The sequence below is a fragment of the Anas acuta genome, chromosome 1, assembly GCF_963932015.1.
Source record: "Anas acuta chromosome 1, bAnaAcu1.1, whole genome shotgun sequence".
Taxonomy (NCBI): domain Eukaryota; kingdom Metazoa; phylum Chordata; class Aves; order Anseriformes; family Anatidae; genus Anas; species Anas acuta.
Genome location: NC_088979.1, coordinates 141,778,402 through 141,794,493, shown reverse-complemented (window position 1 = coordinate 141,794,493; position 16,092 = coordinate 141,778,402). Strand labels below are relative to the sequence as shown.

Below are 16,092 nucleotides of genomic sequence, written 5' to 3'. Positions count from 1 at the left end.
ATACTATGAAGCGGTGGCATAGTCTAGTAGTCAAAGCTGGCCTTACTTGAGCTACTTATACTTGCCAGTCTCATCTAGTAAGCAAAGAGTACCCACTTGCCCCACAGGATACTTGTGAGTACTCACTACCAGGTGTTTCTAAAGCTTTCTGAACAGACACCCTCCCAGCCAGGCTGAACAACAGCATCAGATCCTGCTTACTACAAGTGACGCCCCACGACTACAGCAGATGGATTTCCTTCCTCCACAGAATTTGTCACAGAGGTTAGAAAAACTGCCAATTGCAAAGAGTATGGCTGAGCCAGAAAATAACTATAATTTATTCTGCTACGTCAACAGAGAAGCCAGAATACTCCTTGCTGCAGAATAAAGGCTGTAAGCCAAAGCCCTCAGAGCTTCAAAGCCAGCCCAGAGCCACACAACTCCTTTAGCCCGAGGATGGTTGCAGGTAAGCCCAGCAGTAAATGACAGCACACAGAAGCCTCCTGGGGAGAAGAGACAGTTTCAAATAGCCCATGACGCAGATACCAGAAGAAAGCATTTCTGGACACCCGACACAAAGGCTTCAGTTAATGGATCCTCTTCCCATCCTACACTTTGTGATAGCACTGTCACACCAACTCCCGTCTCCTCAGTGAGGCAGGGAGCACAAAGATTATACAGAGCATGTAGGAGGAAGGTAAAATAAAGACAATTTATAAATCAAAACAGAAGAAATAGCACCAAAACCCCTGGGAAGAATTCAGAGCTGGGCTAAGTCAGGATAATTAGCTATGCCTGGAGACATAACAAATGAGGCTCAGCAGAAGCCATTTTGACTCTTTTTTTTTTTTTTTTTTTTTCCTGAGACAAAACAAAAGCAGTAGGTAAGTTGTTATCTTATATATATATATATATATGTATGTATGAGATAAATATATATCTCTTAAATCTTGCTCTTCCTGTGCTCTTTCACTCTGTTCTTGCTGCCACAGTGCTGGAGCAATATTGTAACTAGATCCATACTTCATATGCTTGGGGCTAGGATGTTAGAGGGGCAGCAGACCATACTGGCAGTTTCCTCTAACCTGAGAAGTGATTTCCTTCATCAAAAGCTCAGAAAGAATAAATTCTGCCAGACTCTAACTAGATTTATAGATGTTTCTCCATAGCCAAGAGACCTAGCAGAAAAACAGTGAAATGTACCCACTGACAGTCCATCTTACCTACTGTCCTGCCTCTTATAGTGATGGATAATTAGGCAAAGTGTACAGGAGCACGAGAAGTTTGAGATGGTGTTTCTCACAGTGCATCCAGCTTCCCAAGCTAGGTTTTGCACCTGCACTTTAAGATTTAATCGAGTCTGATAGATTTTTCATCTGTCAGAGAGAGATCTGTCAGAGACATCCATCAGAGAGACGTTTAGCCTTGGGACGTGTCCTTTTCCACCCATCCCTCTCCACAGCACACAGGTAATACTCATTGAGGGGGGTGAGCAATAGGATATTGCCTCTCTTGAGAAATCTCCAGAAAGCCTCCAGGCTGTGGATGACCATCTCTCCGGTTCCCATACGTCTGCTCTCAGGTGTCTCAGAATCTCTCCAACCATCAATACTCAAGTAAAGCACAGAAGTCTTAAAAAGCAACCTTGTTCAGCACTGAGAGGTGCTGAGAAGAGCAGTCTGATGCCCCGCAGAGCTGTGGTGTCCCCTGAGATCTGCCCAACAGCCATGGTGGCAGGGTCCACGTGTGTCCTGCAGCCTGGCCCCGCAATGCCTTTCCTGTGCATACACGCACTTCTGAGCAGGAAAAATCCAGGTATTGGTTGCTCCCAGGCACAGTGTTTGACTCTTGTGTTGGGACATGAGCTCACACACTGGAGAAGTGGTTCTACCAGGACAAGATACATCAGCCCACTTGTCTACATGGTCTCCTCCAGCACAAGTATGAGCCTCTGCCCTGTGCTGACAGCCTGAAGAAAACAGAGTGGGTGCAACGGCTCTCTGTCATGTCACATTATTTGTTCTGAAAAGCACACAGTGCTTTGGGCACAGCAAAAAGCCCGAAGGACTGAGAATGATAATCAATAAGAGCAGAGTTACCAGCTGGAGGTGGTCAGTGCTCGGCAAGGCCTTGAAAACAAGGTCGAAAAGTCTGAGGTCAAAACATGACTGTGCAGCAGGTTTCTCATTCAGCTTCTTCCAAACACATCATAAACTGAAGCTAAGGCTTTCAAAATAATCATTAAAAGCTGGGGTCATAAATCGCTGGAAGCAAAGCAGTGACCTGAGTCTCAGAGTCCTACAGAAGGCCTGGTGTTCTGCTGGTCAGGTCAATAGGAACAACGGCATGATCTCCGTGGATGCAGAGCCAGGCTGCAACGCCTTCTGGAAACAGTCCTTTACCTCATTTTTGAGGAGTTTCACAGAAAATAAGAAAATAGCCCTGAAAATATATTACCTCTGCTCGGAATGCTGCAGCCTGAAACCGCTAACAACGGTGACCTTTCTGCTTTCCCCTGCTTCGGTGTGAAATATTAACAGTCTCCTCAAATTTGACAGAAACCAAAATTTCAAGGGCGTAAAATTGCCTGAAATGAGACAGCATAACCACTTGTGGAAACGCGTGTTAAAAAAAAAATGCCTTCACACCGCCCCACTTCTTATTTGTCAGGGCCGTAACAGCCACACAAATCACTTCTGACCCATGCAGGTAGAGCCACAATTAGTTTAATTACACGGCACAGGCTGTTGTTCAGTCAATTAGACTTTTCCTTCCATCCACACCATTTTAATGACAGCCAAGTAGCCCCAAGGCTCTTGCTTCTTGTTTGGAGCCGTGACCAGCTGATCAGGCCACGGCAGGCTCTGTGCTGATTTTCGGCTGGCTGCGGCAGCAGCATATGCTTGGGCTTCCTGCATCTCCGAAAGCCCTGGCGTGACTGAGCTGCTCCGGGGGCACGGGGACGGATCTGCACATCGGATCTACAGGGCTTTGGGGTCAAACACCAGTCTGTGTCTGGGTGAGTGCCAACAGCTAGCGCAGTGAAGGTTTTGCAACTGGGTTTGGCCAAAATCCTCACAGCAAGATTGCCAGGCTGTTTATGTTAGGTGATGCTGAGGTTTATGAGCAAAAACACCATTTGCATGGCAAGCATTTTTAGAGAGAATAGAGGAGAAAAACAGCACCGGTTTGGGGAGCATAAATCTGAAAGCTGCAATCACACAGGAATTTGGGGATTTGGGGTAGGAATTCTCCTCTCCCATCGCCCCCAAAAATGATCTGACAGAAAGGAGAAGGGAGAGTGCTGCATGGTTTAGGAGATATTCAAAAACTCTGGCAGGACTGGAAAAAAGCCCCCCAGGGACCCAGGTCTGCCCTTGAGCAGGCAGGATGTGCAGGGGAGGTGTCTGGTACCATTCTCCAAAATGTCCCCTGCTCAATATCGTGCCTCCTGACTTGGCAATGCCTGCTGCTTCCGAAGAAGGCTGAAAAAGCCACCTCCATGCCTCTTTCCCACCCTCCTGCACAAGATTTGGGCTGTTGACGTCCAGGTCTGCCCCATGGCTGTGGCCCACCCTCCCTGCTCTGCCAGCAGCTGTGTGTGACCCAAGTGACACCCGACAGCCCCGGATGGCACCATGCCATGACCCCCTCCAGCAGAGGAGAGGGGGCAATGGGGCCGTGGGCTGAGTTTTGGGAGCCACTGAGCAAGCAGGATGTCAATGGGAGACAGAAAATGTCTCACTGCCCTGTGCTGCAGGCCTGGGGGAGCAGTGGGAGTCCCTCATGGTCCTGAAAATACAAGTGAAGAACCACGGAGCTGCTGGCTTTGGCTCCAGCCCGCTGCCTGGTCACTCTGTCAAGTGACACCTTTATTTTTACATTACATAAGCAGGGAGAGCTGGGTCAGCTCTTGCAACCTTCAGCCCAGCTCTGGATGCTAATTTAAACCTCCTCTAGGGTCAGACCCTATCCCCCATCCCTGCCCTTGCTTCCATCTACAGTCGCCTTGGGTGGCTTGGGCTACCTGGTGCCACTAAGGAAAGGATGTTTTTTTGTGCCTTATTTTTAAAAGACAACCAAATGACACAAGCAACACACTTTTCCCTAGCAGCACCGAGCAGTTTTAGCAACCTTGCTTGAGGATCTGCCCCAGCTGTGAAGAGGAGATGAGTGGCATGTATCTGCTGGGGACCGGGACCTTGTGGGGACCCCTCAACTCCTGCAGGCCATCCGGACCCAACCTGGGTGGCCACGTCTCACAGCCACGGTGGCAGCCTCCAAGCAGGCAGCAAGCATCTCCTCCAGCCCCCGCTGGCTTCCAGATTGGGGAAGAGAGACAAGGGGCTTAAAGGCATCCCTGCCTCCACCCGCCTCAGCGAAGCTACGGCATCAAAAAGATTAAAGGCCCATTTCTGCCCATTTAAAATGTGCTGATTAAATTAAGAAGCATTTTCCTTTTCTTACACAGTGCAAGCTGGCGCACTGGGATGCCAATTTCACAAAACTGGAAGTTTATACAGTTTTGATACATTATTTTTTTTTTGCTCTGCTTGGAGCAATTCAGACAGTTTTAGCCCTATTCCTGTTCCTGTCTCCGGACAGCCAAGCACCATGCCCAAACACCACCACCGCTGCCCCCTCCCTCTCCCAGAGAGGGGCTGTGGTGTCACAGCATCCATAGCTCCTTCTGTCCCCTCCCTCAGCCCAAACCGTGCCTCTGAGCAATGATTTTAGCTCCAACCCTGAGCTGCAGCCTTCAGAGAGGTGTTTCCCCATCTCACCAGGAGTCACACCTGCTGTGACAGGCACGGCTGCCCTGTGCATGGGGGGGAAATAATAACTTCATATGCGTAGAACTGGATTTCATAAATCCCCAGAGACATTTCAGGTAATTTCAGTGGTTATTTGCTGGGATGCTATTTTTTGGTTTTCTTTCCTTCATTCTTTTTTTTTTTTTTTTTTTTTCTTTTTTAATGAAGTCACTGAGCAGAGCTCTGGGTGAAATTGGTCTTGCAACTGGAAGCATTGACCTTCACTTGAAAAGGTCACCCTGGACTTCATTGTCACAATTTAATAACGAAAAGATGAATAAAGAAGAAAGAAATGACAAGGAAACACAAAGAGCAGAAACATGTGAGGGTGACCAGAGCCTGCCTCCTCATTTCCAGCCTGTCAGGGGAGCAATCTGTCCTCTCCTTGTGTGGCTGAGGAGGAAAGGTCTGGCACTGCATGTCCCCATCAGCTGGGAAGCTCCCAAGTGGGGCATGGCCTGTCCATAGAGGCAGGGACGAGGACAGCACCCACTGCTTGTGGAGAGGGGTGAGCAGGTAAAACCCTGCCCTGCCCCAAAAGCCTTCACTACAGCACTCATCTGAGAGCATGGAGGGGAGATAGGCAAGGGTGGGAGGAGGAGACGTGGCAGCTGCCAAGCACTGCATCACATTTCCACGAGACCCATCCAGGCCAGGATCTTTCAAAATGTAGCCCCTGTGAAACTGTCCAGCACGCAGCTCTGAGAAAGAGCAGAGCCTCCCTCACAAAGAGGACAGCAGCCTTCTCCTGCTGCAGCGCACCCACGCTGGAGAGGAAATCTGTGTCCCACTTTCAGATGCCAAACTCTTTGTTCTCCTTCCCCATGAAAACAGAGAGATAATCGCGGCCCAGAGCCCCGAGGCTGCTGTGAGGCTCAGTTTGCTCATGTGCTTTTTGGGGCTGGAAAACAGAGAATGGCAGAGGCAGCCCTCTCTGCAGGAGCCACACATGAGGACTGCTAGCTGGCAGCCCTTTGACTGCGTTTTTCCTGGAAGCTGCCCAGAAAACGTGCTCACAAACCCAGCAAGGCCATCATCCCCTGCTGTCTAGGATCAGCCTGCAGCTGGCTGGGCATTATAATTCCTACCGCTTTAACACTCAGAGCTTCCTCCTCCTCTCCCTACATCTTGTGCTATACAGCGGTGCAGAATGACCAGCTCTTCCCCCAGGGCCTGTGATACCAGGAGATATGGTTGTGTTCCCCCACAGCCATGGACTGCAGGGGCCGGGCACGGTGGTCACTTGCTGTATCCCCAGGACATAGCAGCCCGGGAGCTCTGTCCCAATGTAAGGACATTGGTCATTCGTTCCCTGTGGCCATTAAGTTCTTCAAGAAGAAAACACACGTGCAGCTACCTGTCTTCAGCTTTATTCTCATTCTCCTCAAGCTATGGTAGAGCTTCTATGGGAGGGAGGGAAATACAGCGAGGAGAACCCAAGTTAAACGTGTTGGAGATGTCCACCAGATGCTGGTGGAGTTGCAGCATGGTCACCAGCCAGCTGGAGAGCCCCTGGAGGACAGGCTGCAGCTTTCTCTTCCTCCAGGCAGTGCTCCCTCAGCCCCACGTCCGACCCAAGGTGTATGGAGCAGAGCTCAGTGCCCGCAGCCGCCCTTCCCCAGGGATGCTGCTGCATGGCCATGGTCCCTTCCCCAACCTCCACACTCCCACACCCAGGTCCTGCTGTCCCACCTACCTCCGGATGCCCACCAGGTCCTCGCAGAGCCTCTCCAGAAGCCACCAGCCCGGGGAAGCAGGTAGTGACCCGCTGCTGTGCGCAGAGGGGAGCTATCAGCCTCGCCCCACACGGCTCCTCATCGCCCGTATTGATGAGCCCTTAATGAGCTTTGCACTCACGTCCAGTCAAATCAACACCCAGCATGTCGCGGCCGGGGGGGCACCCGGAGCCACTGGAAAAACACCGGGTGCTGGGAAAGACGAGGCTCCAAGGGCATGGGTAGGAGCTCTGGCCAAGGGCCTGGTGCCAAAAGCCATCAGGGAGGATGGGGTGTTTTGGCCCCTGTGACCCAGGCTCTCAGTCTTTCAGAAGGCTTCTTGGCAGCCCCTGGTGAATCCCATCTCCTGGGCAGTGTGTGGGCACAGCAGGGAGGGTGCTGGTCATGGCAGGAGGCTCAGCTCTGGCCTGAGCTTGCTTTGTACCAGTCATGAGGCTCAGGCTGGGAAAGAGCTTTCTGAACCTAACGGGGTGTGACCAGGTTGGATTTACTTTGGCTGAGCAAACCAAATTAGAGCACTTACCTGCAAATGGCATTCAGTGGGCAGCCCGTAGCAAAGCCCCGGCCTTCACTTGCAAAAAGGAATGAAAACCCATCTACAGAGACAGATAGCACTACCCACCTCGCAGTCCAAAGGTGCTTTTAGGGCTTCCCACACAGCCCCAGCTGAGGACCAGCTGAGAGCAGCGGTGGCTCAACTGCAACCACCGGGTGCCGTAGGCAAAGCCATGCAGCCCTTTCCCTGGAAGCACAATAAACCATCTCCCCACCTCATGCACTACTGGCCTGGAGAGCAAACAGGCTGCAAAGCAGCCATTTCCACCGAAGGGATAAAAAATGAGTTTGAAAGCAACACATTTTCTGCAAAGGGTTAGTTGTCCAAGTTAGAGGCAGAAGCAGGCAGCCAGTATCAAAGACACCAGGGAGCATGAATTTCAGCCTGACACAAGCAACCCCTTTCTTTCCCAAAAGGAAGGGAAATGGGATCAAGAGAAGAAGAGAGGCTGGAGATATTTCATACTTGGCTAGAAGGAGACACGGACTGTTGAGCCCAAATGAATTTGGGAACGTGCCGTAGAGGAGAAGCAGGATTTGCTTGGAACGATGGGATTTGGAGCTGTTCTCTTGGTTGTTGTCCATAAACATTCATGAGACTAAATTTTGATTCGCCAGCATGTTCACAGAAAATGGGAGCTTGGCAGATACTCAGACAAATATTCGCTGGCTTGAGTATTTGCATCTGAAGCGTTTGGGCTGCCACCTCCAAAGCTTTTGGTGGCTTGGGAGCTATCCAGAGAAAGAGCCCAACCCCACCGTATAATCCGGGTGAGTAAACACAAGTGCGAAGAGTGTTTTCTGAATAACAGATACTGGATGCAGTGACAGCAGTAAAAGCAGCCAGATAATCAGGCTAGCCATCTCCTGGTTTAAAATTCATTTGCAAAAATCATTAGCACAATAATTGTAAAATAAGCAGAGGTATAATCACTCGAGGATAATTTGCAAAGAGGAAGAGGGCTGCACTCCCTGAAAAGAGCTGCTACGAGCTGTTAGGCTGCCTGGCTCTGGCTGAGGCCAGCAGCCCACCAGCTCCAAGGGAAGTGATGCTGGCCAGCACGGCAGGTCTGGCAGGCATTGCTTTTGGGGGCTCACTCAGAAGCATGGCCCTCTTAGGGGTCCTGCCAGCCTGTGCTGTGGCCACACTTGCTTCTACTCCTTCCTTCCTCCCCGAGGAGGCTCAGTGCTCAGCACTGGTCTGATTCCTGGCACCTCTTCTCCCCAGGAAAGCTTCGAGGACCTGGGCTCCCCCTGATCTCGGGCACCTCGTGTGGTCTCTCCCTGTCAAGCTGTGACCAGTCAGCCCCGTGGCACAGGGTATCTGATTGCCTCAGACATCGATAGTTCTTTACAGGCTGCCTCCCGGGACGCACAGCTTCTTGGAAACCCTTCCCACGGAAACCTGTTCGATACTTGACACAGCTAGCACTGTTATTTACAACTGCCTTCACCCACTGGTCTTAAAACTGCATTTATGGCACTTGCCCCTGCAGCTGCTAGGAGCCCTGGGGAGCGATTTCATTTGGAAATCACCTCTTTCAAAACAGGCATTTTTAAATCATTTCCATTGCCAGCAGCAGAAACAAAGCAGAACATGGTGGAAGAACCAAAAACAACAAAGAAATACAGTAAGAAGAAAAAAAAGAAAATACAAGAAAGGAAAAGGAATTTCCACCCTGGCGGAGATTAAGGGTGACCTGCAAAAGCAAAATAAATTAGGTTGGAGGACATTTTTTTTCTGGACTCGCCAAATTGTTTTTCCCCCTCAAATACTCTGGAGACACAGGGAACTAGTAAGATAATGTCAGCTGGAGATACTGCAAGTAAGAGTTCATCAGCTGTGAAACAGCCAGGTTCTTTTAAGCTCAGTGTTTTTTCTTGTTTCTCCTGTGCATACCGCCTTAATTCATTTGGTCAAGAAACACCTGGGAGAAAAACTGCCTCTGCTAAAGATTTATAACCACTGAGATTTCAGATAGCAGGTGGGACCTGGAGGACCAAGCATCCTCCAGCACAAAATGAAGAAGATCAACCTGACAGGTCCCGAGATGTGTTATGGGAGGAGGGGGGATACGAGGTCATTAGCAGGAAATCCATTTATTCAGAAAGGTCACAGTGGCATTTTCCCTATTATTCCTTTGAATGAAGAGCTTTCACATGCAGTTTGTTTCAGCAGGGGACATAGGTATGTGACCAATTTTTCCATTTGATGGAAATAAATGTCTGTACATAAGGAAGCTTTGGAGAGAAGAGAAACACGCTGCTCCATGAGGGGTAACGTGCCTATGGCTCCGTTAACTGCTAAAGCACAGTGCCAGACCCAGGTTTCCAGTTTCTGTGATGTGCTCCTCTTGGCCAGTGCAATGGCAAGGGGCACCAGGCCCCAGGAACCAGGAGCAAGAGGTAGGACAGACACCAGCTGTCGGATTTCTGCTGGGAGGGGATTTTGGGTAAGACTGGTACCTAGCCACGGGCAGAAAGAGCGGGGAGCTCTCTTAGGCCTTGTCTTTGCATAAATAACCACAGTTGCCTGTCTAAATCAAAACCAGCTAGGCTAAATCAATCCAGAGCAGCCCCCTTTGCAAGCAGTTTGAAAACAATTTAGGTGGGCATAGTCATGTTGATGCAAGCATGCCTGTGTCTGTAGGCTGCTTTGATAAATGTAGTTAAAATAAGTCTTTCTATCAGTGAAACTGTGCTCACGAGGGATTGTGATGGTTTAGCTCCAGCGCTTCTAAATCCATCCAAAAGCAGTGTGAAAAGTAACCTGTCGTCATTTTAGCTTAAGCTTGATCATGATGGACTTCATACAAATTAAAAAATAAAAATAACAAAAAGTGCCACACAGTTGAAATCTGGTTTACAGCAGCATGGGAAGGGTCGGCACGTGCACCCATATGCAGGGTGACGCTGGCATAAGCGCAAGCAGGAGAAATGGAGCAGAGCAGGTCTGGGTTCAGGAAAGCATCTCCGGCTTTGCTTGCCCACGTAATGCACACACACAAAGCGAGCCCTTGTTCGCAGCAATTGTATTTCACCCCCTCGGGGGACTTGCTACTATCGATAGAATTGGACGTCGGGAAATTGTTTTGCCGTCACTCGATGGGCCATACGTACGTCAGCCTGTCCGAGGCACTCTGGCCAGAACAAGCTGAAGGCGCTGCTGACACCTCTGCCTGGGCCCATAAGATGAACGGGAAAGGAGAGGCATTTGGAGCAGGCTCCCCCTGCCCATTACAAAAAAAGCCCAGCTCTGACTTCACAGAGCCCAGGTAAGCAGCAAAGTGGGAATGAGCAATCCCACCCCCAAATACCAGGGAAATGTCGCACCCCAACTTCCCCGTCTTGAACTCCAAAAGAGGCTGCGGTGAGGGTCCTTTGGTTCATACAGGTAAGTTATGTAAAAATTCATGTACCAAATAACTTCTAAATGCTGAGTCCTTTCACTGCTGCTCCCAGACAATGAGGTTTCAGGGGCAGGACAACCACAGAGCCCTGTGGTCCCAGAGATGCTGGCTGAGAAACACCTGCCTCCAGCTCCCAGGGCATCCCCACTACAAAGCTAGAGAAGCCTGTGTGTGGGAGGGAGGCTCATGTTGGACGAGGTAGTGATGGCCCTTCTCCAGGACGTGGGGAAGTGAAAGGCTGCTTTTTGTTTCGGAGTGGGTTTATGCTCCATGCGAAAAAGAAGCTCGTTTCATCGACTGCTGAAATATGAGCTTGTGAGAGGCACCAGACTGCCTGTCATCACTCACCCGTCTCCAGAGACTGTTACCCACACCGTGGCAAACCGTGGCACAACTGGATAGCAGCATACACATCTCCCCAGCCTCTCAAGTCTCAAGTCTTAATCCTTGCTTTCTGAAATCTTATATTATTTTCTTCTCCTTTGATTACCATTACTTCCCCCTTGCCCTGTTCAAGGCCTACTTAGCTAACTAGTAAGAGGTGAGGTGTTTGTAAACACATGCAGTCTTATCAAGCAAAGAACAGCAAGGTGGCCAGATGCTCCCTGTCCGTGTGTGAATGCAGACCTTCCTCTTCCCCTGCCCTTGCTGCTGTGCACCCAAGGCACATGGCTACTGCCTCTGATTTCTACCCAGGCAAGGGCCAGGACCCTTCATGGTCAGGAAAACATGTCGCCAAACCCCTCCTGCCACACACCCGGGGAACCTCACAGCTGCTGCACAGCACCTGTAACTCATACCACAAACACTACTGCTCTCTGTCCTCTCCTGGCCCTTCTTTTACTCTTTAGCAAATATTTTGCCTGATTTTCCTTTCTAGGGGGAGTTGGCAGGGGGAATAACCTTCTAATGAAAAACAAAACACACACACACACAATGGGAACTAGGTGCTTGAAAGCTGTCTGTCTTTTTTATGTAGTATTTTTCCTCTGGTATGGCGGAGCAGCAGAGAACGGCCATCTTATAACTTCCTTTGCATTTCAGCTTCAAATGCATTATGTCTTGGCCTCCTATCAACAAGAAGGAAAATAAAAAATCTCTCCCTCCTTCCCGTACCACCCCTTCTGATGGCATACATACAGCCTGGTGGTTTCCCTTCAGACAGACCCAGCAGTCCAGCCATGACCACAGGGTGGGCATCTTCCAGAGGCTGGTGAAGACCTCCATCACATGCACGCAGCAATGCCTAAGACATTTGTGCAAGTTCAGCAAACCATTACTTGGTCTGTATCCTGGGGGGTTTATAGCAATCAATAGCCACAGGTGGTATTTTCCCCTTTCCCCATCTGGGTGTGCTTGGCTCACTGAGCTTTCCCTTAAACTTTCTGAGAGTCTGTCTGTCCCATCCAAAGGGTCTGGATGGAAGCCCCAGTCCTGGGAATTCTGAAATTTCTTCAGTGGGAACAGCAGCTCCTCCCCTGACTGTTAAAGCACGCTGCCTCCTGACAGGGCTGGGACACTGCTATCAGATTATACACAACCAACAGAGGAACCAGTTCAAACCCACTAAATCCCACCCCTCACCTCTGTGAAAAGCATATTTGAGAATAATCACAATATACTCTCACTTTACAACCATCAAAATCTTCACAAACTTGCCTGACATCAAAAGGAGAAAAAATTCCCCACACCAACAACATTGTGTAGCAAATTAGAAAGCAGGTATTCTTTATTAACAGCGCCGGGGATGTGGGGGATAATGCCAGGACGTCCCTGGCTCCCAGGGGCAGATCCAGGCCGCGGGCCGCCCTCCTGGCCTGGACCCCAGCCTGGCAGACATTGCTCCTGTCAGCGTGGAGCAGCCATCTCACCTCAGCACTTCCTCACCACAGGCAGGTGCCCTCTGTCAGTGCTGCCATCAGGGGCACCCCGAGACCCTTGTGATGCCACCACAGAGTCACCGTCACCCTGTGACCTCACAAAAGGTGGCAGGCTATAAGAGCCCCGAGCGTGGTGCCTGAGTCCAGTCCGGCTGCTGGTACTCGAGATTTCGAGGTCCCATTGCTGGAAGGTGAGAGGCGGAGGTGTTGCTGGAAGCACACACGAAGCCCTTTTTGTTGCACACGATCCATCGAACTCCTTCGGTAAGGTTATCAAATATATATACGGATACGTACCTCATCTGTCCTAAGTGTAGTCTTGTGAAGCATAACCTATCATGAGCATATTTGCCACTCCAATAGCAATGTTTGTAATCCATACTAAGAATATTCGCTGCTACAGTACTGTAGACAACGTGTTTGAACCTATCAAGCTAATGTATAGTTGCTGATAGAATATTTTCTGCCTGGTTCTATCTGTAGTGGTCCTGCTGGTGGAACGCGACACGTCGAGGTCCAGCCAGCGACACGAGTGGAGGCACTGAGGTCCCGTCAGTGACCATCAGTGCAGGTGCTGAGGACCGCAGGCTGCTGAGAAGCGCCTGGCACCAGGAGAGATCCCAGGGGACGACCGTCTCCACGCCAGGGCGGCTGCAAGCAGCATGAACTGGTCCCAGCAGGAGCAGCAAGAGGAGGCCCCCGGGGACGAGACGTGCCCCATCTGCCTGGGCCAGATGACCGACCCGGCTCGTGTCGCACCGTGCAGGCACACCTTCTGCCGGGAGTGCATCCGCGTCTGGACTGCCGACAGACTCAGATGCCCAATGTGCCGCGGGCGCATCGTGGCCATCGTGCGCGTGGTGCCGCCCGCCCTGCGTGACGCATTATCCCGCTGGCTCCGCAGAAGATTGGAGCACAATGCGGAGCTGAGGCGGCGGCAGCGGCAGAGGAACCCCTCCAGATATCGGTCCCGCAGCGTCTCGCCCAGGCGCAGGGAGCGCAGCCCTGCCATGGGACAACAACTTCGCCGAAGCTTTTCCTGGCACTCGGGGGACGATGGGCGCGGAATGCTACGGTCCCGGGAGGACGACAACATCGGGGACATGCGCTGGATTCGAAGGGCCCAGCTGGAGGAACCGGGGTCTGGCGACCACGCGGGCCGCCAGGCCAGGCCCGAGGACTGAGAGGGGCCTCACCTGGGGACGGGCTGGGGGTGGCAGCCACAATTACCGCAGTATTAAATTGACTTTTCCACCCCACAAAGCCTCTGTCTGCACTTATTCCTGCATTGGTTAGGGGAAGGGGGGGTGAACACTGCGGCTTCCTCAGCAGATATCCTGGTGGTTGAAATCCCCCATCAGCACAAGAGCTTGTGAGTGTGACAGTTCTTGCAGCTGAAGCAAGAAGGCCTCATCAACAAACTCCCCTGATCAGATAGCGCTGTAGCAGACCCCAACCACTAGATGTCCTTTACTGGACCAATCCTTGATTTTCACCCACAAGCTCTCAACCGGCTCATTGCTGTTTCTCAGGCACAGCTCTTGACAGTCTCTCTACTTCCTAACACAGAGAGTAACTCCTACCTTCCTTCCTCACCTACCCATTCTGAACAGTTTATAGCCATCAAAAGCCACACTCCAGTCATGGGAATCATCCCACCAGGTTTCTGTGATGACAACTACCTCCCAGTTTCCTATGAGCATGGTGGCCTCCAGCTCCTCCTGTTACCCAGACTGCATGCATTAGTGTAAATGCACCTCAGCTGGGCCACCTTTTGGGAGGGAGAAGCCCTAATTCCCTCTTGACCATACTCAGGTGTCTCCACAGCAACCAACCTCCCACCAACCCTTGTGTCCTTCCTGCACAATGGTATGTCATCCTCATCCTTCACCGAGACACAAGACTGCAAGGTCTTGCTAGCACATTCCTCACCCACGAGAACTGGCATGTTACTCCAGGCTCCTTTCTGGTGCCCTCAGTTCCACGCCTGCCCCCTCCATACCTAGTTAAAAGCTCTGTTGATGAACCGTGCCAACTGCCATCCTAAAACCCTTTTCTGCCAGTGAAAAGACCTATTTCTGTCTGTTGTCAGCAGGCTTGGTCCCATGTAAATTGACTCAAGGTCAAAAAAAAAAAAAAAAAAAAAAAACAGAAACCTGCCCGTTACACCAGGCTCGGAGCCAATTATTAACCCACTGGCTCATCATGTCCAGTCCCTCATTATTTCCTATAACTGGAGGGATAGAGGAGAACACAACTTGTGCTCCCGAACCCTTGACCAGTCTCCCCATAGTCCTTCCTCATAGTCCTTAGAGGAGTTCTTCCTATTTCATCACTGCCTACCTGAAACTACAAAAGAGGACAATAATGCGATGATACTTCCAAGTGTGCTATGTAACTGTATCCAATCTGAATAAACTCTTCAGGTGAGCAGTTGTATACTGCACGGTGTCAGGTCCGAACTGGTGTAGTGGGTTTACGTGGCAAGGTTTTGGTAGCAGGGGGCCATAGGGGTGGTTTCTGTGAGAAGGATCTAGAAGCTGCCTCATGTTAGTTAAGGGCCCCGCTGCTGTCCAGAGCTGAGCCAATAAGTGATGTTGTTTGAGCCTCTGTGAGAGCAGATTTAAGAAAGGGGAAAAAAAAACGCTGTACCACACAGCAGCTGGGAGAGTGAGAGGAGTGAGGAACAGCCGTGAACGTGCCAAGGTCAGTGGAGAAGGAAGGGGAGAGGTGCTCCAGGCACCAGAACAGAAATCAATCCCCTGCGGCCTGTGGAGAGGCCCATGGTGAAGCAGGCTGTCCCCCTGCAGCCCATGGGTCCCACATGGAGCAGATCTCCACGCTGCAGCCCATGGAGGAGACCACGGTGGAGCAGGTGGACCTGCACTGACAGAGGCTGTGGCCTGTGGAGGACCCCTGCTGGAGCCAGAGCCCCTGGACCAGAGCTGCAGCCCATGGTGAGGAGACCACGCAGGAGCAGGGGGCCTGGCAGGAGCTGCTGCCCGTAGGGGACCCAGGTTGGAGCAGTTTTCTCCTGAGGGATGGACCCCGTGATACGGACCCATATCTGGAGCAGTTCTGGAAGAGCTGCTGCCTGTGGGCACAACATGCCGGATCTGTTCAGCAAGGACTGCATCCCATGGGAGGGACCCCACAGCATGGGACTGACCATGACCCCCATTCCCCCGTTCCCCTGCACCGCTCGGGGGAAGGAGGTGGAAGAAGGTGGATGGGGGGGAAGGTGCTTTTGGTGTCTTTCCTTTGCTTCTCGCTTCTCTAGTTTGTTAGTAATAAGTAATAAAACTTACTATCTCCCTGTGCTGTCTGTTTTGCCCGTCATAATAATTACTGTGTGATCTCCTCTTCCTTATCTCAACCCTTGAGCCCTTTCCATCATATTTTCTCCCCGTTCCTCTTTGAGGAGGGAGAGTGAGAGAGCGGTTGTGGTGGAGCTCGGCTGCCCACCCGAGTAAAACCACCACAGTGATTAGTTTCTGTCTAGGATTATTGCAGTATTATCAGGCTACCTCAAGAAAAGTGGACACATCACCACCTCTCTGGCAGCAAGACACTATCTTCCACCTTAAAGGCATGGCAAGAGGAGCCAAGGGTTGTACAAGAAGCCCATGTTAATACCTAAGACTGAACCTGGTTGGCAAGACCCAGTCCTGCTATTTAAATTTATGTTGCTTAAAGAAGAGAAGGCTGATATCTT

At 50.9% G+C, this 16,092-nt stretch overlaps 1 protein-coding gene across 1 annotated transcript; it reads left to right on the top strand.

Moving 5' to 3' along the window:
- The first annotated feature begins 12,191 nt into the window (after nucleotides 1–12,191).
- Nucleotides 12,192–14,184, top strand: LOC137844885 (E3 ubiquitin-protein ligase SH3RF2-like). Its single transcript, XM_068661560.1, has 2 exons — nucleotides 12,192–12,641; nucleotides 12,861–14,184. The coding sequence occupies exon 2, from the start codon at nucleotides 13,040–13,042 to the stop codon at nucleotides 13,559–13,561; it is 522 nt and encodes a 173-aa protein (XP_068517661.1). The 5' UTR covers nucleotides 12,192–12,641; nucleotides 12,861–13,039; the 3' UTR covers nucleotides 13,562–14,184.
- Nucleotides 14,185–16,092: the final 1,908 nt, after the last annotated feature.

What these genes read in the sequence shown, in the direction of transcription:
- LOC137844885 (XM_068661560.1), top strand. Translation starts at nt 13,040, where the DNA reads ATGAACTGGTCCCAGCAGGAGCAGCAAGAGGAGGCCCCCGGGGACGAG.